The sequence below is a fragment of the Schistocerca piceifrons genome, chromosome 7 (genome assembly GCF_021461385.2).
Source record: "Schistocerca piceifrons isolate TAMUIC-IGC-003096 chromosome 7, iqSchPice1.1, whole genome shotgun sequence".
Classification (NCBI taxonomy): domain Eukaryota; kingdom Metazoa; phylum Arthropoda; class Insecta; order Orthoptera; family Acrididae; genus Schistocerca; species Schistocerca piceifrons.
In genome coordinates this window covers 414,055,401-414,080,244 of record NC_060144.1, presented here as the reverse complement: position 1 = coordinate 414,080,244, position 24,844 = coordinate 414,055,401, and the positions used below count along the sequence as shown (strand labels likewise).

Sequence of the window (24,844 nt, the reverse complement as noted above, 5' to 3'; positions counted from 1 at the left end):
CTTGGCGTGCATCCGTTCGTCGCTGCGGTCCGGTCCCAGGTCGACGGGCACGTGCACCTTCCGCCGACCACTGGCGACAACATCGATGTACTGTGGAGACCTCACGCCCCACGTGTTGAGCAATTCGGCGGTACGTCCACCCGGCCTCCCGCATGCCCACTATACGCCCTCGCTCAAAGTCCGTCAACTGCACATACGGTTCACGTCCACGCTGTCGCGGCATGCTACCAGTGTTAAAAGACTGCGATGGAGCTCCGTATGCCACGGCAAACTGGCTGACACTGACGGCGGCGGTGCACAAATGCTGCGCAGCTAGCGCCATTCGACGGCCAACACCGCGGTTCCTGGTGTGTCCGCTGTGCCGTGCGTGTGATCATTGCTTGTACAGCCCTCTCGCAGTGCTCGGAGCAAGTATGGTGGGTCTGACACACCGGTGTCAATGTGTTCTTTTTTCCATTTCCAGGAGTGTACTTATTTCCATAAAAAAGTGACGAGGCCGTATCACATCATCGTTATAAATACTCTGAGGTGACAAAATCATGGGATAGCAGTATGCACATATACGGATGGCGGTAGTATCACGTACAAAAAGTATAAAAGGGCAGTTCAATGGCGGAAATGTTATTTATATTCAGGTGATTCATGTGAAAAGATTTCCGATGTGTTTATGGCCTCACAACGGGAATTAACAGCCTTGAACGCAGAATGGTAGAAGGAGCTAGATGCATGGAGCATTACGTTTCGAAAAGCTTTAGGTAATTCAGTATTCCGAGGTCCACAATGTCAAGAGTGTGCCGGGAATATCAGATTTCAGGCATTAGCTCTCACCACGGAGAAGGAGTGACTGACGGCCTTCACTTAACGACAGAGAGCAACGGCTTTTGTGTAGAGTTGTCATTTGACGTCATTGGGCTATGGCAGCAGACGATCGACGCGAGTTCCTTTCCTAACACCACAACATCTCCCGCAGCGCCTCTCCTCTCCCCGTGACCACATCAGTTGGAGCCGAGACGACTGGAAAGTAGTGGGATGGTAACATGAGCTGATAGTAGGGTTCGACTGTAGCATTTATGGGACGTAATCGACAGATCAGTCCGTGAACAAAATCCTGCACCTGTAACACTTTTGCAGTTTTGGATGGCCATAGAGGAAGCATGGCTCACTATTTCTGCGGGAGTCCTCCAAAGAATTGTTGAGTCCATTCCACGTCGAGTTGCTGCACTACGTTTGGGAAAAGCAGGTCCGGCACGGCATAAGGAGGTATCCATGAGTTTTCTGACCTCAGTGCATTTCTAGGTACCGATGGATCAGTGGCGACCGCCAAGCGGATCCAGAGAGTGGATCCTCCGATATTGAGAGATGGAGGAGCTTGGCTCGCTCGTCCAAGCATAGTGCATAATATTAAAATGCTTGTAAGCGGAAAAAGGCAGCTGTTTGGTAGTGCACGTACATATGTCCTGCGTAATAGAACAATCGATAAATTTCAGTGCATAATTTAAGACACTTCGCAATGTTTATAACCTATATTTGTATAAGTCTGCGGTGCTGCGCTCATTGAGCCTTATGATTAAACAGCGAACCGTATCATATGGATAAAGTGAAAATACCATACTGTGTATTATTCGGCGACCATGAACGAATCATTGCGATATTTAGAAACGAATTGAGTATCGTAACAGAAAAGCATGATAACACTCATGAGAAAGAGATCGATAGCCTTATGTAGTTTGTCTGTGAAAGTGATTTCAAGTTATGTTCAAGAATAGTGCAGCCGCCGGCCGGAGTGGCCGAGCGGTTCCAGGCGCTATAGCGTGGAACCGCGCGACTGCTACAGTCGCAGGTTCGAATCCTGCCTCAGGCAGGGATGTGTGTAATGTCCTTAGGTTAGTTAGGTTTAAGTAGTTCTAAGTCCTAGGGGACTGATGACCTCCGACGTTTAGTCCCATAGTGCTCAGAGCCATTTGAACCATTTTTTAATAGTGCAGCCCCGTGCAGCCCCCTAAAAGAACAATTTTCAGATCAGAGTTGATATTACAAGAACTATGTTACTTTAATTGCTTTAGTAGTACCCATTCCCTCTGTTTAGAATTTTTGTTCTATGCTGAAACATTTGAGCATTTCCACGAAAGAAAATGCCACAAACGAGGGAGCACCTCGCGCTGCAGCTTCAGGTAAGTGAATTAGTCCAAGGTCGTTAAACAAATTTCCCTGTCACCAACATATTCTTTCACCCGGACCACTGACTGGTTCTTGCAGTAATCTACCTGCGTAGCCACAGAATAACTTTCTAAAAAACCTAATTCAATAGTCCGGAGAGCATTCTGTCCACGGGAGTCGCGTATTACCTCACCTTGTGACATGTCAACCAAAAAAAGCTATACAGGAATGCGCATAGCCACTCCCCCCCCCCCCCCTCCCCAAAAAAAATCGGTTATGACACCGTCATATGACAGAATAGAATTTAAAGGTTTTTGTGTATCGGTATCGCACTTCCTTTCTCTTTGCTACAACATACCGTACCAAAATGGCCCGTTTTGGAGAGCTCCTTAATGCCGTGTCCCATTTAAACTGCTTACTTTCGCAATACGTAAGCATTAGTTCGAAATCCACCAAAAATGGTATGTTAGCTTCGCAAGCACTGAAATCGAGTTTGCGTTGCGCTATTTGCTTTGCCAGCCAATCAGAGGACGTGATCTCGTCATGCAATCACAGCACAGAGTAAGACCACAAGATATGAGACCAGTCAACCAGCCACAACATCACGAACGCAGAACGAGGTGTGATTAATGTATTAAATCAATATACATACTATGTAGTAACAGGTAAAGCTATGCCTTCACATGTAATCTTGGTTGGCATAAACATTTGTCTCGTTTTTTCCGAGGAACCTAAGAGCACAGCTTAAATTCCTGCGAATGACACGAGCAGCGACGACATCTGTATCCTGGCTTGTCACAAATACTAGGCTGTTTTGTGATTTTAGGTTCTCCCAGCGTAGGAAAATGTTGAACAATTCTCGGCTCGTCCAAAAGGCGATATATTAGTTCTTGCCACCTTCAGACGTTCCTGATGACTAGCTGGTATCTCTCTCTCTCATCTGTTAGTTTCCCCTCTTTGGGGAAGTGTTTTGAGGAGTTTGTAGCCTTGCGGCTTTTACTCCACTTGGTACTTCTGTATGTGTTTGGTACTTGCCTGGGGTTGGCGAGATGATTGATATTGTGGGGGAGGGGGGGGGGAAGAGGATCAGGAATTGGGTGTGGGGATTTTCTCTTCGACTTAGTCGTCGAAAATCGTAATTGGTCGTTTGTGCTTGTCACGGGACATGTCATACCGGCCTAGGGAGTGGATGAGGACGTTTCCTGACCTGGAAGAGCTTTCATAGAAGGCCCTTGCCAGATCTTGGAAGCGCTCTTTTAGGAGTGGGATTTCAGCTGCGGCGTGCAGATCGTCAATAGGGAATCCGAGGGGTAGGTGCAGTGCCCTCCTGAGGGCGCGGTTCTGCAGCCTCTGGAGTTTGTCCAGGTGCTGCTTCGCCGCGTATCCCCACACAGGGCATGCATACTCCATTAATGGCCGTAACAGGGCCTGGTATACGTTCACACCCACAGAGCAGGGAAGGGAACTGGTTGAGTTGAGGATTGGGTATAGAATGGGCATTCTGGCGCAGACCTTCCTGTGGACCTCGTCTATGTAAGACGAGAGTCCAAGGTTACGCCAAGATACTTGGCGGTTCTGCGCCAGGGGAGTTGAGTTCCGTTTAGGTGAAGGTGGAGGGGGGAGGGGGCGTTGAGGAGGTCCGCGCCTTCCAAGCCTCCGGATGATCAGCATTGCCTGCGTCTTTTCAGAATTGATGGTAATGCGCCAGCGAGGGGTCCAGGTTTCTGTGTCATCTAAAACCCTTTGTAGCCTACGAATGACCAGGCCCTTATTCGCATTACGAGTGTAAAAGGCGATATCGTCAGCGTACTGTGCGGTGTGCACCAAGGGGGCCGTTGGAGTGTCCGCACTGTACAGACTGTACAAAACGGGCCCTGGACCGATCCCTGTGGTACCCCAGCACGAATACGTCTTTTGGTGGAGGTGGCGGTTTCTACTTTGACAGAGAAGGTCCTATTCGTGAGATAGCTTTTGATCTGCTTAACTATGTTCCCGGGGAACCCTTGTGTGTATAACCTGTAGAGTAGCCCTCTATGCCATACGGAGTCGAAGGCTTTGGTTGCGTCTAGTAGCACTATCCCGCAGTATCCTCTGTGGTTGAAGCCCTCTGTGTCTGCTTCGACCACTCTCATGATCTGCTGTGGTTCAAATGGTTCTGAGCACCAGTCCCCTAGAACTTAGAACTACTCAAACCTAACTAACCTAAGGACATCACACACATCCATGCCCGAGGCAGGATTCGAACCTGTGACCGTAGCGGTCGCGCTGTTCCAGACTGTAGCGCCTAGAACCGCTCGGCCACTCTGGTCGGCTGATCTGTTGTGGGGCAGAGTGGTTCTGCCGGAATCCGAATTGGAAGTCCGGCAGAAGTTGCTCTCTGGTAAATGTTCCTGTATCGGTTTTAGCACGAGGCGCTCATAGATCTTGCTAAGAGTTGGCAAGAGGCTAATCGGCCTGTAGCGCTGCGGGAATAGAGGGTCTTTCCCTGGTTTGTGTATCGCGACCACTTCCGCGTGTTTCCAGCAAACTGGGAACTCGCGCGAACGAGTAATCTCGTTGAAGACGTTCGCGAGGTGTGTGATCGCCGAGGGCGGGAGGTTTTTGACTAACTGATTGGTGACGCTGTCGTGTCCTGGCGCCTTTTTTGCGGGGAGAGACCTAATTACTTTTGCCACGTCCTCGGGGGCAAAAAGTGAGTTCGTCCTCTGGGTCCTCCTCAGCGTAGGAACTGGTATCTGCTAGGTACCGCCTTTATATCCTCCCCCCCTACCCCTTCCGAAGCCACCAGCCTCTCGTCTCTGGGTGCAGACCTGTTGCGGTGGTCAGAGAAGCGCCACGTCGGAAGCCGATCCAGGGTCCTAAGTAGCGTCGCGGCCGTCGCCGGACGCCGATCTCTGTTGGCATGGGGGCAGTGTGTCCTCGTCTTCTTCAGATGTCACGTCAGTGTGGTTGTACAAACTGTCTCAGCTACATGATTGCACCCAGTATGGATTGGAATATTTTAAGTGTCTGAACAACTAAACGAATGTACGGGAGCGTTCAATAAGTAATGCAACACATTTTTTCCTCTACCAATGTCGGTTTTCAACGAAGAATTTTTTGCGGGACATCGTGGAATATTCTCGCTTCAGCCCCTATAGTTTCATGAAGTTCTGATAGGTGGCGGCGCCATACATAGCCTTCAAATGGCTCTGAGCGCTATGGGACTTAACTTCTAAGGTCATCAGTCCCCTAGAACTTAGATCTACTTAAACCTAACTAACCTAAGGGCACCACACACATCCATGCCCGAGGCAGGATTCGAACCTACGACCGCAGCGATCTCGCGGGCCCAGACTGTAGCGCCTAGGACCTGCTCGGCCACTCCGGCCGGCCTACATAGCCTTCAAAATAGCGTCAGCAATGAAGGTGAGTCCAAGAAGAGAGCTTTCACTGAGTTCCTTTTCGCGAAAAGTCCGCCTCCGTAGCGTAGCGGTAGCGTTACCGACTACCACGCAGTGGGCCCAGGTTCGATTCCCGGCAAGGGACTGGGTGTTGTGTGTCCTTCATCATCATTGACTCCCAAGTCGCCGATGTGGCGTCACCAACAATGCCATACTATCATTTCATTTAATTTCATTTTCCGCGGAAAACCAGACCATCGCAGGTATTCATAGGCGTCTGCAGAATGTCTACGGGGACCTGGCAGTGAACAAAAGCACAGAGAGTCGTTGAGCGAGGCGACTGTCATCATCGGAACAAGGTCCCGCAAACTTGTGCAGTCTTCAGCAAGCCGGCCAACTACACACAGCTGGGACTCCTGCAGTGCTGGAACGTGCGGACACTCTCTTTCGAGTTGACCGACGGATCACAGTCTAACATCTCGCTCCACACCTGGAAGTCTCTGTCGGTAGGGCAGACACACTCATCCACTACCCGGAGTACTCAAATGCGTATGCCTGCTGGGTTCCTCGCAACCTATCAGAAGACCATAAAGGGCAACGAAGAACCGTTTGTGCCAACGAAGAACCATTTGTGCGGAATTTCTGACACGAAGAAAATTTTTTGTTGGAAATTTGTGGTAAGGTCTTATGGGACCAAACTTCTGAGGTCATCGGCCCCTGCTAAGAAAACGTTCAAATACCCTCATGTGGCGAAGGTCTTGTGATACTCTCAGGGGCTGTTCTGTTTGATGCTCTCCCTCAGGAAACAACGATGAACTCTGAGGTGTATTGTGCTACCCTCAGGAAACTGAAGAAATGGTTTCTACTTGTTTGTCGTCACAAAAACGCAAACGAACGACAACGCAAGGCCTCACACGAGTCTGCGCGTCCACAGAGTCTCACAGATCTTCACTGGACTGTACTTCCTCATCCACCCTACAGCCCGGATCTCGCACCTTCCGACTTCCATCTGTTCAGCCTGATAAAGGATGCACTCCGCGGGTAGCAGACGTGGATGGTCGGGAAGCTATTGATGCACCCAAACATTGGCTCCGTCGTCGACCAGTGGAGTGGTACCAAGTGAGCATACAGGCCCTCCTAGTAGGGTGAGGTGAAACCACAGCACTGAACGGAGATTATATTGAAAAATAGGGCTTTTCAGACAAAAGAGTAGGGAATAATATGGTGTTCTAGAATCCTGAACAAAACCAATCTTATTTCAGAAAAAATGTGTTTGCTTATTGAACGCCCCTCGCAGTATAAATGTTCACTCAAGTGTCCATAACACTTACCTCTCAGACAAAACGCTGCATATATTCCCATGCGAATTTCTTTCGCAGGACTATGGGGATTATTGTCATTAGACGCATAATACATGACTGTCACGCAGATCATATACAACAAGACTGTTCCTATTACTGCCAACCACAGATTCGTTTCGAAAGGGGACGCAAAACTCCACCGGTTGGCATCAGTATAAACTTCATCTTTGATAAAGAGGCCAAAACTGTAAGCAAAGTAAGTAATATTAGAATCATAGCGATTTGAATAGACTGATCAGAGGAACTTTACTAAATGTCATAAACAAAAAGAAGCCATTGAGAAACATGACAATTCACAGGCATAAAAGTCTTTCATCAAAACATGCAATTAATAAAACACATAATACAGTAATTTGAGGTTTAACTACAAACTTTGAACTGTACATTAGATTGTGTCACTGACTACTGAGTAGAGACACAGAAATCCAGCACGAGTATTGTCATTGTACAAAAGGATAGACCCTTATTGTAGGACTGCTTCAAACAGTGGAGGGTCGTGTATTTATAGTAGAAAACATTTTAAAGCAAGACCTGATCTTGGCTCAGTAAGTGAAGACAAACACTTTGAAATATCAACAGGTCTTGGTATCACCAAGAAATTAATCATTTTGAGTGCGTAGCGATCACCCAGTGATACTGAGAACACTTTTTTCAATAAATTAATAGAAGTTCTGCATAAAGTCTCAACTACAAAAGTCAAGATAATTTCGTATGGAGATATAAAAACAAATATAACAAATGAAACTAGTAGAAACTTCAGATTTCTAGCATATCCCTGTTGGCCACAAATAGTATAGGGAAAAGTATGCTATATCTGTAAAAGATCTTGATCCCAAATTCCATTTCCGCCAAATAATAACAGTAAATGCAGGAATCTAAAAAATCCAGAAACTACAGGTCCTACAGGTCTAGAAATGACATTTACTAGAAGTCAAAATTCAAGATTTTTCAAGATAAATAGCAAACCAAAGTTGTGTTGTAGTGTGCAGAGGAATCAGTGTAAATGCATAATCCTGTAAGTTCTTATCATTTTTTAAATTTAGCTTCGAAAATGTATTTCCAAAAGCTTGCACGTCATTAGAAGTATTTCACAAAAACAAATAGATAACAGCAGATATTAGCTAGTCTTCCCAAACCCTGAAGTACGCCACTTTCATGAAAAAGAATCATAAGTGTTGCAAAAAAAGCCATTCAATGACAAAACGATATACAACGCCGAGAATAAAAGCGAAGTATTTAGGGTGGCATTAAACAGGAAACAAGGAGAGACAAACATTTAGTGATAATGGCGGGTAATAAAGTAATAATTGACCCACATCACCTAGCAAACTATATGAATGAGCATTTAGAACTACTACAGAGAAATTACAACAAAAATTCCTAAAACAAATATAACATCTGTAAATAATTATGCACTAAGTACAATGATGTTACTACCAACCACAGATAGTGACCTTATAGACAAAAAGCCATAGGCTTAGATGGGCCACCAATATGTGCGTTGAAACAATGCAGACAGTGTACACAAGCTCCTTTAATAAATATAATAAATGAGCCAATCGCACCATAAAAATTTCAAGAGTATTTAAAACAGATAAAAGTAGTACCTCTGCTAAGGAAAAGCAACACAGAAGACATATACAACCACTAGGTCATTTGCCTGTCTCCATCATCATAAAAAATTATGGAATCATTTATGGAAGACAGATTAATGAATTATTTGAATAATTATGACCTTTTAAGTGAACGATAATTAGGGTTCGAAAGTGGTAGAAGTACAGTATCAGCCATTGTAGAGAACTTGCGACTAGAATGAGTGGGTCCCAGGCATACTGTTAGGTTTTTCTAAGTATACTGTTGGCCATAAAATTCTACTAAATGAGCTACTAACATTAAGAATAAGAATTTAAGTTAATGAATGATTCCAGTCATATGTAACAAATAGGGTACAAAGAGTAGAGAAATAAAAACCTCGCATAAAGCTACACTTATAGTAAAACACTTACCAGAATCGAAACACGTTAATGTAGGGACTCCCCACAGTAGAATACTATAACGACTACTACTTTTCATATACGTCACTGACATTCCCGGTAGTGTTAGTCAAGGGCCAACACTTTTGGCTAATGATAACAATATTATAGTTATTGATAAAACAAGGATAAAAATACTATAGTCATTGATAAAACAAGAGAACTTCTTGCAGAGAATGTAAAAAATTCACAACTGGTCAGTATGCAGTATAGTGACATTGAACATAAAGAAAACACCCACCATGATTTTCAGTATGAAGAGGAAAAATCATGTTGTGAAATTAACTGTAGATATCATTTTTATCGACTACTTAACAAACGCAAAATTTCTAGGAATGAATATTGAGTCTCAGTAGAAGCGATGTGTACACACAAAGATACTTACAAATAGACTGTCATCAGCATATTATGGCATTAGAGTCCTGTCATCAGTGTGTAACATCCAATGTCCTTTAGTTACGTACTACTCACATGTACAATCAATTCTTAGCAGTAAAATTATTTTCTAGGGAACAAATGCACTAGATATGAACACATATTTAGAAATATACAAAAGGGCTACGAGAATAATAACCAAAAATAGCAGTCGAGTTCTCTGCAAAGAACTCCCACAAACACTGGGAATTTTGACCATACCATGTAAATATGTTCCTATCAGTTGCACACATCGAAAATGACTCATAATTACTGCACAGCAGTTCTGTCAGTAACCATGGAACAAGCTCTATATTGGACTTACATTTACAAAGAAAGACTAAACAGAAAACTGAAAACAGCATTTTCTACCAAGGTATAAACCAGTGCAATGAAGTTCCCAAGGGCATTAAAGAGACAACAAAAATCGAACACATTTAAAAAGGCAAAAAAGTACATTTTAAGTAACGCATTCTATACAGTAACACAAAGTAGGAGTTTGATAGAAAATGCAAGTAAATAGTAATAGCGATAATATTAATATATCTTTGACTAATCTTACTTCCAAAACTAAGCAATTTGCAATACTAACACCTTATCCTCTTTCTGAGCTCAACATTCCATTAATTACAGAGGTTTACTGGCTCCATTTTTTAGGCTAGCGAATGGGAAGCTGCGGCCCACAAAACATTGGCGCTATGGTCCTGACGTCAGCCGATAGCGCGTAATGTGTTAAACTATGAAATAATGTGTGTGCATAGTATTTCCAGTGTGTACAGCGACCGTCAGAAATGAATGAACAGTGTACTAATAGCATTTTACATTATTATTAAATAAATTCGTTGCACAACAATACCGTACAATAGGAGTAGCACGGTTTTAAGCAGATTGGCCTCATGTTCTGGGAGGTGGAAGCTCCAATATTCTTTCGACCATTCTGATTTAGATTTTCCACGGTTTCCCTACTAACGCACAGTGGTTAAAGCAGGCCAACTTGGGTTTCCACTAGCATGGCAAGGTTCACAAGACGCGTTCAGCGTGCTGCACGTGACAACAGGTTGCGCCGTCAAGTCAACGTGACTAGCCAAGTATAAGTTTGCGTAGGAATTTTCACTACAGTTCATTTATCATAACGGTGGGAGCAGCAAAATGAGCAAACCAAAATGAATGGAGATTGAGGAGAAATTATGAACTGGGATATATCAGTCATGAAACAGAGTCCAAGCAGAGCAGAGGAAAAGTTGCTGTGTGTTTATGAGGTGTTTCAAATAAATTGGTAGGTGTCTTGTATAAAAAGATATGAATTACTTATTCGGGAACATAGAGTATTTCCAAGACCCAGGCAGTCATCATAGGTCATACCACTCGCTCCTTCCGGCTCCTTGATTTCTCCCTTACCATCTGTGCCCGTCCAGTCTCCCTTTGCCCCACCCTCAGCTACCTTGGCCTCACCATTGACTGTCACCTCACCTGGATCCCTCATCTGTGCTCTATCCAATCCAAAGCCCACAACCACCTCCGACTCCTCAAACTCCTCTCTGGCCAGACATGGGGGTTGAACCGCTCTACCATCCTCCACACCAACAAATCCTTAATCCATCCCATCCTCTGTTAGGCCAGTCCCACCTGGATATCCACCCTCCCCCCAAATTCTATAAGTCCCTCCAGATCCTCGAGTGCCATGCACGCCTTCTCACCTTCCATATACACCTCCCATCCCCCACGCGGATCCTCTACGACCTGATTCCTTTCCCCTATATCCCTATATGCTCCTTTTCCTCGAACATATCGGTGTCCTCTACAACTCCCGCCTCCTTGGTCCCCCTCATCCCCTGGTTGCTCCTCTCCTCTACAACCCCCACCCTCTGCTGCGCCTTCACTGTTGTGTCCCCCCTACTCTCCATCTCTACACCCTTCATCTCCTTTCCCAACGTGGCTTCCGTCAACTCAACTTCCCGGACGATGCCCTCTCTCCCTCCATTTATCCCTCCTATCAACTCTGATCCTCTCCTGCCCCTCCCTTCCTCTGTCCTTTTCCTGGGCTCCCTCCTCCCCTTCCATCCTGTTCCTTTTTCCGCCTACCCTCTCTCTGGCTCCCTTCTCTCCTTCAAGTCCTTTTTGCTCTCCCCTTCACTGCCTTTCCCACTCCTTCTAGCGTCTGCCCAGCCCCCCCTTTCTTTTCTCTGTCCTCTCCCTCCATCGGCTCCCCCTTTTTTCACCTTTCCTCTCTTCCCCCTCCCTTTTCCCCCCTCATCGGTCCGGGTCCTCCCCCCGCCTCTACAGTGCTATTTTAAGTGAGTGTTCAGTGTTGTGCATCCCCTGTGAGTGTTGTGAACAGCCACCATACTGTCAGCAGTTGTGTTTTTATCTCGTGCGCACAGAAACCAGAGTGTCGCCATGTTTTTTAATTGTGCCTGTCTCCTTCCTGTGAGCCTTCATCCGCATCATCAACGCTGTGTATTTGTATTTTAAGTTCCGCAACTTTCCGCCATTTTATTGTTATTCAAAAAGTCACCCTTTTATCGCCTTTTTTATATTAGTTGTTCTCTCGCCATTGTTTGTTTAACTTTTCTCTCGGCTGTACAGCAGCGTATTAAGCTGCTGTCAACCCACCCCTCCCCAGGTGGGGGGAATCGAAAATCAATAAAGGAAAAAAAGAAAGCATCGAGTAGGTTAGGAAAGGCTGAGAAGTATGGGCCAAGGACTTGAGGCCACTTAGCAGTAGATATTCTTTCTAAACTTTGGGCAAACAGACTGAAATAAGAAAAAAAATATGGCTCAGTGGCTATTAACGGCCACATTTTGGAGATATGCAACGTAGTGCGAAAAAATCTTGATATGAAAGGAAAGCTTCTTCTTTCGGGCGTGTACTTTTTAGACTAACTTAGTGTGAGAAATGAACTTCGTGTTTGCTAAAATGCATTTGGGAAAATTATACTGAACTATTTTGGCCACTTCAGTTAATTCAGCGCACCTGCAACACACATCCTGGAAAAGGTACTTAAAATTGGTATAACTGGGGTCATGTTTGGCTGGAAGACACTAAGGCTGCAGAAACTAGACTTCCGAACCTTACTTTAGTTGACGCTGCAGTATAACAGACATCTCCAGTTTCTTAGGTGCACAGGATCTCGACTTTCAGAGATGGTTCTGATTACTACAAAAAACATACTATTATTGGTGACCTGATGGTGGCTCGAATTGACAGAAGACGGTGCTAGTCGAATGACGATGAAGTTGCAGAGAAAAGCATTCATACTGAAATAAATAAATAAGCCGGATAAACGCAAAGGAAAAAAGAACAAATAAAATCCGCCATTTGGTGACCCACAGGGACCCGAAATGAACATACACTTCATTGAGCTTCGCCCCGTGATTTTCGGTTAAAAAAGACTTTTCATCAACTTCTGAACCCTATTCATAACACTACACCATATGGAAGCGTACAGAATAAACTGCCAGTTAGCGTAGTACAGAGGGAAGACGGGCAGACAAGCAAGATTCTTTTAACCAGTTTGGGTTGGGCATAGCTTCGTTTGAATGGAACTAAAGCAGCCTGCCCGTTCCGCTGATAACCTGCGGCAGCTTGCCTGACTGGCTAATAGGCAAGCAAGGGCAGATTACAAGCGGAATGCGCACACCCTAGTAACAGGCAACGCAGGGGTGGGAGCTACACCGGACCACTCTTTATGCTTCTGACTGCCAGGCAGAATTTATCTTCTCGGAAAACCGTCGCTGTCGCTTCTTAACGTAATAGTTGCCGTGTTTGTTTTATGTCACACCCATAATGAACACTATTTCGATTTTTAAAAAATGTTCATTTGGTAGCGCATATCTTTCTGAAAAAGTTGATATATAAAACATATATTTTCCAGGAAATGTACGACATGTTATTTGATCTTAAGTGTGCCAAAGTGCACTGCCGCGCCTCTTCACACAGCATTCATCTATCGCACGTCACTATATTTCGTTCTGTGGAATACAAGCGTGTATATTTTGTAATGGGAATCATTAAACCTATATTTGGGACAGTGGAAATTAAAATGTCCTTTGGTACCTCTCCTACTCAGTCGGCCAGTTTGACATCCTAACCCCCTTAAAAAGAAAGTCACAATGAATACTGAGTGGGATTATTTGTGACCAGGAGAATAAGATTTCATCAGAAAATTTGCACTCTTTATTGCCTGTTATCTAATAACATCTCTTTTGTGTGACATAAAATTAAGTAAGACAAGTGACAAACAAGACAGTACACATTTCTTCAGTCCTTAGGTCTCAGCATTTTTGTCTTTCTAGTCTTGCTAGCGCTTTACACGGTGTGTTTCCTTTCTGCGACGTTAGTCAAACATTCTAATAACGAAAAGCAGGTGTGGTTTCTGATTTGATTACGTCTGTTTTGTCACTGTCTGCTAGATAAAACGAGGTAGGCATTTCTAATATTGCAGCAACTGTAACAAACGCCAAATAAGCGAGACCGTTTTGGCACATATGGTCATTTTTATCTACACATAAATAACACGACAGAACACAATTCACGGAATACTAGTATAAAATGCCTATTGGCCTACTACAAGCAAAATGTTTTATGTTAGCAAACAGTTTCACATTTCATTCAGATGCTCCAGTTTCTCAAGCATGAGATCGAAAAGTAGTAATAGTACGAAATTTTTATATAAATTTGGACTCATCATATTCTTCCATATAATTTGTGCGATGTCTCCGTTTCTTCTTCTTCCTCCTTCTAACAAACAATCCAGTCGTCACTAATTATGTAGCTATTCCTGCCATTGTCAAAACTCATTCTCCAGTTAATTTCACCAATCCCGCCAGAAACGCCAGTTCGCGTTTATTCTCCGGTTAGGCGTTATTACGCGTTCGTACAAGGCATTTTCTGCACTGTTCGGAGAACAGAACTTTAGCGGCTGCTAATCGGGAACTGTACGGCTGGCCCTTAGTTCTATAGCGATCTGCCAAAAATGTCTGTAAAAGCTTCAATTTCTTGGATACACCGAGAAGATAATATGTAAGCTTCCTTACCTATTATTCCTGTCAGTCGTTTAGTTCCTTTCTGGTACTTGTTAATTATAACAACGCTTATCATACGCACATCCTATCAACTACATAAACAGACAGTGACTGATATTCACCTGTTCGGGTGTCTTCGGCTCAGCTCTTATAGCCCCATCCCCTTTTGTCTGCGGGAAAGTTTTTTATTTCGTGATGCGACGGGATTCCCTGGGGACATCACATACACTACGCACGCAACGAAAATCAACTTACGATTCGCCACTCTCATGAGGGATGATTAAATGATGAGGACAGCACAAATACTCAGTTATTCCGAGACCCCGACAGGAATCGAACCAGGTACCCGTGTTCGGGAAACGAGAACGCGACCGCGAGTCCACGAGCTACGGACAATAGTTCAGAGCACTACATTTCCTGTAACTACGCGTTAGTGTCTTTGTTGTATTTTCCGCGCTGCGAGCAGTGCGTTCGCTGTAGAACATACTCAAAAAGGGCGGTTTTGATTGAGCGTCATGTGAGTGGTAAGTTGCCGTGAAGTGGCTGCACCTTTTGGTAAAAAATGGCTCTGAGCACTATGGGACTTAACATCGGCGGTCATCAGTCCCCTAGAACTTAGAACTACTTAAACCTAACTAACCTAAGGACATCACACACATCCATGCCCGAGGCAGGATTCGAACCTGCGACCGTAGCAGTCGCGCGGTTCCGGACTGAGCGCCTAGAACCGCTAGACCACCGCGGCCGGCCTTTTGGTAAAAGCGGGCGCTGAGCGGCGTCCCGAGTCACATTAACGAACCGTGAAAAGAAGAGGGATTGGTGTCTGTGGGGCCGCTGTGCGCTAACTACTTGAAAATCTGGTGGTGGTTGGGTCAACAGTGCCGCCACACGCTTATAGAAACTAAGCAATACGTCCAGGCTATTTCAAATATTCACTGAAAACACAAAAACCAATTCCTGATATGCTACATGGAATCCGATGGCAGCGCTGAAGACGCAATAAACAGACGAACTACCAAAATTATTATGGCATTTACGATGGTAAGCTATCCGCAAAGTAGTTATAAAATTTTATTGTAATCAAATATGAAACTTACACGAACATCATTTTTCGACAGTCTCCTTGCGTTTCAGCGCACTTAGTCCATCGTTGTACAAGCTGTTATGGGAAAATGTTCATATGGAATTTACCCACTTTGCTGATGACGTATGTCTAGGTGTGATTACTATTGTAACTGAGCAGCCAGAAAGTCACTTGGAGTATTATCTGTATCTAAAGGATATTTCCAGATTTATTGCCTTTCCGTTTTCGTTTATTAAACATTACTTTAATATTTGTATATCAGAATGACGTAGATGCGTCTGTATGTAAGGATTGGTGCAGGACAGTTTTGGCGCGAGTATGATCATGGTGAGCCTTCTGATTGGCAGCGAGTATGGTTAGCCAATCAGAATTGAGACGGTTCCCACTCGTTACCTGATAGTTATACTGGGAGCGAGGCTACATGGGGGAAGTCGCTCGCTAGCTTTGAACGTGGACGGTCATGTTACTAGTGCTCGTCAAAATAATGTGCAAAATGAAGGAATATTGACTTCCTCGCGTTTGATACGTATCGTGACTAACGCTGATGTCGTTACAGACAGTTTTGTGAAGTTTGGAAGCTCTAGAATTGTTGTCTTGAGCAGATATTCGCATGTGAAAATTTGGCCTTCGTAGTATCTACGTGGCAAAGTTGCAGTATTCAACCACTGAGCATTTTTTGGCGAGTAGTTTTTTTTTTTTTTGAGAAATCCACAAGAAGGACGGAATGTAATAACTCATGTTAGTGGTGAAATTAATGACTGTGAGAACGATGTTTAATTCGGGTCGGATTTGGACATATTTCTGGCTGCTGTGTGTGCGAAAAGAGTGTATGAATTGTGAACTTGACGAAAATACCCAATAGTTTAAATGTGGACTGAATAGTACCGTTTCTTTGGTTATAAGAGCAAATAAACGTTTTTGTGTGGAAATTTCGGATATTATTTTCCAGGAGCCAATGCGTTATCTTGCTGCCTGATAAATTTTTGCTGACAGTTTTTCTACAGAACTTTATTTCATTGCGCGGCCTCAGTATTTGCAGATTTTAGATGGTGCTTTTTATCAACGCTGCTTTTACATCGTCTTCTAAGTATCTGCATTGCCGAGTGAAGAGACATCGAGCAGACGCCATTCTGAGGTAGGTGAATTACTAATTTGCACCCTGCACAACACACGGAATTACAAACCCCGTCACGCCGCAAAATGCACGTTGGTGGTAACAGAATCATCCTGCAGTCAGCTGCAAATGTCCGTCCTCTAAATTCTCAATTGGGTATAGCGAAAAGAAGGTCGTCTTCTCACCAGGGATTCCCAGTCGCGTTCACTAAACATCGAATCTTCCGTTAATAAATCTAGCAGCATGCTGCTGAATTGATTCGATGCTTTCCTTTCACAGACCTGGTGGAAATCCCAAAACACTAGAGCAGTACTCAAGAATGGGTCACACAAGTGGTCCTATACACGGCCTCCTTTGCAGATGAGCTACACTTTCCTGAAACTATCCCACTGAACCAAAGTAGAACACTCATCTTCCCAACTACCGTCCTTACGTGTTTGCTCCTTTTCATATCCGACCGCAACGTTACGCCTAGATATGTAATCGCCGCGGCTTAGTCAAGCACCACCACTAATACTGTATCCGAACATTACAGGATTGTTTATGTTACTCATCTGCATTAGCTTACATTATTCTACCTTTAGAGCATATTGCCATTCATTACACCAAATAGAAATTCTATCTAAGTCATCCTCTGTTCTTCTACTGTCACTGAACAACGATACCTTCCTGTATACTACACCATCACCTGGCAACAATACAAGCTGTTCAAAAACTTGGTCATATGATCAAGTTTTTAAATAGGCTTTTGACACTGTACCACACAAGCGGCTAGTAGTGAAATTGCGTCCTTATGGAATATCGTCTCAGTTATGAGACTGGATTTGTGATTTCCTGTCTGAGAGGTCACAGTTCGTAGTAACTGACGGAAAGTCATCGAGTAAAACAGAAGTGATTTCTGGCATCCCCCAAGGTAGTGTTATAGGCCCTTTGTTGTTCCTTATCTAAATAAACGATTTGGAAGACAATCTGAGCAGCCGTCTTCGGTTGTTTGCAGATGACGCTGTCGTTTATCGACTAATAAAGTCATCAGAAGTTCAAAACAAACTGCAAAACGATTTAGAAAAAATATCTGAATGGTGCGAAAAGTGGCGGTTGATCCTGAATAACGAAAAGTGTGAGGTCATCCACATGTGTGCTAAAAGGAACTCGTTAAACTTCGATTACACGATAAATCAGTCTAATTTAAAAGCCGTAAATTCAACTAAATACCTAGGTATTACAATTACGAACAACTTAAATTGGAAGGAACACATAGAAAATGTTGTGGGGAAGGCTAACCAAAGACTGCGTTTTATTGGCAGGACACTTAGCAAATGTAACAGACCTACTAAGGAGACTGACTACTCTACGCTTGTCCGTCCTCTTTTAGAATACTTCTGTGCAGTGTGGGATCCTTACCAGATAGGACTGGCGGAGTACGTCGAAAAAGTTCACAGAAAGGCAGCACGTTTTGTATTATCGCGAAATATGGGAGAGAGTGTCTCAGAAATGATACAGGATTTGGGCTGGAAATCGTTAAAAGAAAGGCGTTTTTCGTTCCGACGGAATCTTCTCACGAAATTCAATCACCAACTTTCTCCTCAGAATGCGAAAATATTTTGTTGACACCGACCTACATAGGGAGGAACGATCACCACGATAAAATAAGGAAAATCAGCGCTCGTAGGGAAAGATATAGGTGTTCATTCTTTCCGCGCGCTATACGAGATTGGAATAACAGAGAATTGTGAAGGTGGTTCGATGAACCCTCTGCCAGGCACTTAAATTTTTCGTGATCTTTTAATTTCGTGTCTTGGTGGATAAGGTTGTTTGGTGAGGTATGCGTGGCCGATGAGCCGCGTCAGTTTACATGTTGGTTGGGACATAGCATTATTTCGATGTGCATCTATACGGGACTTAGAGGAGTATCAAGGACTTACAAATATTTTAAACAGTGCGTGATAGTACAGTTATTAGTGACTGACCTTGCGCCAAGGTGAATTTTTTTATTCCATATAGTCTTGAATGAACTTAATGGATTTCTACATCTACGTCTACATCTACAACGGTGTTTTCTAAACCCACGTTGACTGTGTGTCAATAAACAGTTTTCTTCGAGGTAATTCAGAAAGTTTAATTCAGTTGAATGATTTGGTGCTTGCACATTACCTATGACTTAAATTCATTGCTGTCTGTGAACACTGTGCTTGCCCTGATAGGTCACATGATTTCTGATTCCTTGACTGTGTTTAGGTATCAGCCTACGTAAGGCCACAATTCGGTGTAACTTTGCAGCTGATCCGAATAGTGAACTCTAATTCTGTGGTTAGGTTATGTCATTATCTTGAGAGGTCGTCCCATTAATATTTTTTTTTATTTTAATAACCCTTTCGTTAACTTATGTTTTCACATACACTGTTCACTGATTGAGTGTGATAAATTAATGTGCCTCATGAAAGATCGATGCTTCTACAAGGACTTGAAGCAAAAGAGCGTGACCGAACCCCTAACGTACAGATGAGCCACATAAAAATTTAAGATAGTGTACTCGCTCTCTGGTGGTTAGGTAAAAACAAAGCGATCCCAATGGCCGATTAATTTCACATCATTCTGCTTGTTACCAGTCTCAGAAAAGTTTCAGTCATTTCCATCGCACTCTTCATTGTCATATCGTTTACCACGGTCGACGTGTAGGCGTACTGTGTACGCTCACGCTTATCAGAGCTGGTAATTCTTTTCCAGTAGTTCTCTCTGGACTGCCTCCCCTCTAGACCGTGTTTGGACATTATCGCAGGGCAGACAATGTGAGGTCTGTAGAATAAGGTTCATGGTCACATTGGTAGAGAGTTTGTGAGTGGACTCGTACAGTTCGATCAGCACACAGGAAAAACGCATAATAACATCGCTGATCTTTCACACAGATTGACTTATATCAAAGTTTTATATTCCCGGCGACTTTTGAAGCACTGTCGATAATTATAACGGACAAATCGTATTTTGTTGTAACTATTTAACATTTACGCAAGGTTCCGCAACGAGACTGAAGTGATTGTCAGACAAGTTTAGGACCTTTACAACGAAATTTTGCTTTCGCAATCGGTTAATGTTAAAACTTTTTAATAGTCTCGGCGAAAATAAAATATGAAATTGTGATTTGCCGGTAAACGGTTTGGGGTGATTGACAACCTTATTCAGATCAAGTTTACTAAAGACTCATTGTCATGTGTAATGGTGGCCACAAAAGCATGCAATCTCAGAACCTTGCTTACGAAGGAATCTGTACCTAAGTGCAATGTTGGCGTTATCAGCGCCAACAACAAAAATATGGTCGAAGCATGGCTGTTAACGCTTAAAATCATCAGGAGACTCGTGTTACCCGTAGCAACGATGATATGGCTGATGTAGTACTTTGGTAGAGACTCATGATTTTGAGTTGAACGTAGTGACGATTTTGTTGTGGCCAACGGTGTGCTTATGTGCTGGCTGTTTAGAGATACGTACACTGATAAGCGAGAACATTACGACAACCTACCTTATAGTAGGTCCATCTTTGACACTGATAACAGGGGCGACGTGTCGTGGGGTGGAAGAAGTGAGGCTTTAGTAAGTTGCTGGAGGGAGTTGGCAGCTCATTTGCCCTTCAAGTCATCTAATTCCCGTAAATTCCGCGGAGGGGGGCGATGAACTGTGATGCCACTTTCAATCACATCCTAGATGTGTTCGATCGGGTTCAGATCTGGCGAGTTGGAGGCCCAGCACATCAATTGGAACTCGCCACTGTGTTCCTTGAACCTCTCCATCGCGTTCGTGGCCTTGTGACATAGCCCATTACCTTGTTAGAAATCGCCACTGCTGTCAAGAGATCTGATTGTCATGGAGGAGTGTACGTGGTCTGCATCCAGTGTACGATACTCCTTGGCCATCATGGTGCCTTGCACGAGCTCCACTGGACCAATGGATCCCACGTGAATATTCCCCAGAGCATAATGGAGCTGTCGCCAGCTTGTCTCCATCCCGCAGTACAGGTGTCAAGGAGCTGTTCCCCTGTAAGACAATGGATGCACGCCCTCCCACTGGCATGATGAAGAAGGTAGGATTCATCAGATCATGCAACGCTCTGCCACTGCGTCAAAGTCCAGTGCCAGTGGTCACGTGACCATTACAGTCGTAGTTGCCGCTGTCGCTGTGTTAACATTGGCACATGCATGGGTCATCGGATGCAGAGGCCCATCGTTGTAAGTGTTTGGTGCACTGTCTGTTCAGACACAATTGTTTTCTGACCAGCATTCAAGTCTGCCATTAGTTTCGACACAGTTCGTCGCCACTCCTATTTTACCAGTCTGCCCACCCTACGATGTCCGACATCTGTAAAGAGGGATCACCGCCCAACCCTATGACGTCTGGACGTGGCTTCACCTTGGTTTCGCCACGTGTTGAAGACAATCAATACAGCACTACTCGAACATCCGATAAGTCGTGAGTTTCTGAAACGCTTGTGCCAAGCCTCTGGTCCATCAGCATCTGCCCTCGGTCAAACTCGGATAGAGTGCGGGCCTTCCTAATTCTACTCATGGACAGCACGCTCACTGATACTACATGCACCTTGCTTGTGTCTGACTAGTAGTCATTCCTCGCCAGATAACACTGCTGTCACCTGGATGGGTTTATATCGATAGTAGGTCGGGCCGTTAAGGAGACGAAACGACACCCTGAAGAAATTGAGTTTAATATTTCTGAACGAATACCGTTGAAACGGTAACAGATACCAAAAAAAATCTTTGTGGTATCGATAGCAACGCATAGTTTCAAAGGTTGGCGCTACTACGAGACACAGACGACTGCGCCCTCTAGCTGGTGCTGTCGAGTTCTACGAGCTCCGCGACTGCTTCGCCCCATTTCATCAGTTGCAGCCAGCCAGGAAACTTCGCTACAGTTTGCTCTCCATACGACGGGTCGAAGACTTCGCATCTGTACAAAGTTATGTATTCATTCTTGCACCAGTAAACCATTTTTAACCCACTGCAGTACCGACGTATTTTTCCTGCTCCTTCTCCTACCCACGCGCCGCCTTCCAGGCGGGATACAAAAATCTTGAAATAAAAGTTGTATGGTTTTTAATGTACGTTACAACGGTGTACCCAGATTTGTCGAAAGAGTCAATGTTGCGGAAATCACTACCCCTCCCCCCACCAGCAATATTTTGTTTTTTATTTCGACATCTGACTACCAGCAAAACGTATAGCACCGTTTATACAAAATTCAGTTATGTGTGATGAAGTAGTGTCCCAAAGAAGCATTTTTCAAAAATAGCTCATAAGGAAATAGTTTGAACAGGTTTATATACCCAATACAAATAAAAATTCTGTCTGGTATTTAGATTCATAGGACAGACTAAATGAAAAAAATATTTGACACCATCGGTAAACACGGAATCGAGGTGAATATTTTAACAGTTCTTGCCGGAACGACTGGTATGATTCAACCATCAGGCATACAAATATTTCGGCCTTGAAAAATTTCTTCATTAACTTGCATTTAAGAAATAATATTATAAAAATTCAATCCTTCATCCACGATCAGTTTTTTTCTCCCAGATTCGTCAATCTTTTTAAGTGTGTAAGGTATAAGAGTGGTTACACTGAACAGAGATCACCGCATCTGATCACTTACACTTTAAAAACTGTGATCGTATTAGTGACTCCTGTAATTTAATAGCACTTGTCCGATATGCTTGGTGCTAAAATCGAAAGTACATTCAGCATTTTTTTTTTAGTCCAAGAATTGTATGCTTCCTCATTATGGTACACATTCACAATAATGTTACATCAATAACAAATCAACTACTTCAAATACAACAAAAAATGGTTCAAATGGCTCTGAGCACTATGGGACTTAACATCTATGGTCATCAGTCCCCTAGAACTTAGAACTACTTAAACCTAACCAACCTAAGGACATCACACAACATCAAATACAACATATTATAATTAAATCTGAAGAGGTTAGAACTTTAAAAAAGAAAAAAAATATATCAAATGTAAAAAGAAAACACAAACAGAACACAAGATATTTTAATTTCATAAAAGTGAAAGAATATAAATATATATACGCAGAACATACATTTAGAACATAATATTAGGCGCGAATACAGCGATGCAGAGATATTTCTAGCTTATTTCTGACAAATGCGTCTTTCGAATCCCACTTCAGTATATATGATTGAATTTTGTATTAACGATGCTATACGTTTTGCTGGTAGTTACATGTCGAAATGAAAAACAAAGTAGTAGCGGTGTAGGGGGAGGACGGCGGGGATTTCAGCAACAATGACTTTTTCGATTAATCTGGGTGCACCGTTGTAATGTACATTAAAAACCATGGAACTTTTTCTTCACTTTTTTTATATCTGTTACCATTTCAACAGTATTAATTCAGGAATGTAAAACTCAATTTTATGAAGGGGGTGTTTCACTCCCTTAGCGGCCGTATGGGCATGTATAAAAAAATATGGATCTCTTATTTCACTCTACACTACAACATATTTATAACCAATCAAAATCGAAGTGTATCCCTTGGGTAGGTTTACTTGTTAGTGTGTTGTGGCCGACACTGAGGTCTTTAGTAAGCCTGATCTGAAGAAAGTTGTCAATAGTTCGAAACCAGTTATAATCAAATTGCAATTTTATATTTTATTGTGATCAACACTATTAAAAAAACTTCAAAAAATTATACAAATAGCTGTATCTCCGTCACCCGTGATGACAGGTCTTAAAAGCGATTGATCTATCCAGAGTACCGAACTTATATTAATCAGTTTGAGAGAACACGATAAACATATGTCCCTGCTAATGTACCTATTCTCATAAAAAGCCTAGTCGACGTGTGCGACTTTAACTTGATAGGAATGAATCTGGAACTCTTCTTATTTCAAATTTTCTTATCTCGAATGTTATATAACTTTTGTTGTAACTGTAACTGTGACAACATGTGTCGGGTCACACAGTCATTATTACAGACAAATAGTCCTTACAGAAACGAGTAGCACAGGTAGTCAACCAGCGTGATGCCTAAATTTTGATGACCTTTAGTAGTAAATTCTGGTATCGGATTTACAGATGCTTCCCCCTTACCTGCAATCTGTCTCTCATATACAAAGCACAAGGAATCAGCCCGAACATCTCTGTTCCCCTCTACCATCTATAGAAAAGTCTGGTGACAAAAAATGGTCCAAATGGCTCTGAGCACTATGGGACTTAACATCTCAGGTCATCAGTCCCCTAGAATTTAGAACTACTTAAACCTATCTAACCTAAGGACATCACACACATCCATTCCCGAGGCAGGATTCGAACCTGCGACCGTAGCGGTCGCGCGGTTCCAGACTGAAGCGCCTAGAACCGCTCGGCCACCAGAGGCCGGCAGTCTGCTGACAGAAAGAAGAGAATCCCAGTACGAGAACCCTTTGATCTCCAAATTGCGGAATGTTTATTCAACTTTTATTAAGCCTAGTAATCTGCCAGTGAAGTTTTAGCCGTAAAAGTCGTCAAGAAGTAAACATTTCAACCACGCGCAAAACTGCATTGTTTCCATTTATCACTAACGTGATAGGTTTTTTAGGACGTAAAATACTTGTCTGTAATGGCTGGTGAGGAAAAGTCGACTGCATTCATCCTCGAAGCCGTTACAGTCAGCAAATCGGTTATAATCTCCGCGCTACCCTGCTGCAGCAAGCCGATCAAACCCGTCCAGCTTTTATCCTTTTTCTGATTTCCTGGTACGAGTCCTGTAAACGTTGCAACTTCATACCTGCAAAAAAGATAGACTCATAATTAGTTCAAATCAAGATGAGACAGCACTGAAGTTTATAATGAGAAATTAACTGGATAGTAGGAAGATGTAACGGACTTAGTGAGGTTCCGCAGTTTCAATAAAATCACAGAAACTCTCTTAACAAATAAGTTATAAAATTGTTCTATACGTCAGGCACATGAAAGTTCTTCTTTCACACTGTAATTACTTGGGAACTAGACTTAATTATAAACACTGATGAGAAAACGTTATTGCCACCTGTCTAATAGCTTGCCGGTCCACCTTTGAAACGCAATACAGCAGTTATTCTGCGTAGTATAAATTCGACAAGTTCAGATGGTTCTAATGGCTCTGAGCACTATGGGACTTAACATCTGAGGTCATCAGTCCCCTAGACCTCGTACTACGTAAACCTAACTAACCTATGGACATCACACACATCCATGCCCGAGGCACGATTCGAACCTGCGACCGTAGCAGCC

General features: G+C 43.3%; 1 protein-coding gene across 1 annotated transcript in view; it reads right to left on the bottom strand.

Moving 5' to 3' along the window:
* The window catches only part of LOC124709128, a 65,402-nt gene extending 41,136 nt beyond the window's left edge, over positions 1 to 24,266 (bottom strand). Inside the window, exon 1 of the mRNA XM_047240789.1 lies at positions 24,183 to 24,266. Within this exon, the coding sequence (XP_047096745.1) occupies positions 24,183 to 24,219 (37 nt within the window). The 5' untranslated portion in view covers positions 24,220 to 24,266. The remainder of the gene's footprint in view (positions 1 to 24,182) is intronic.
* Between the last annotated feature and the right edge of the window lie 578 nt (positions 24,267 to 24,844).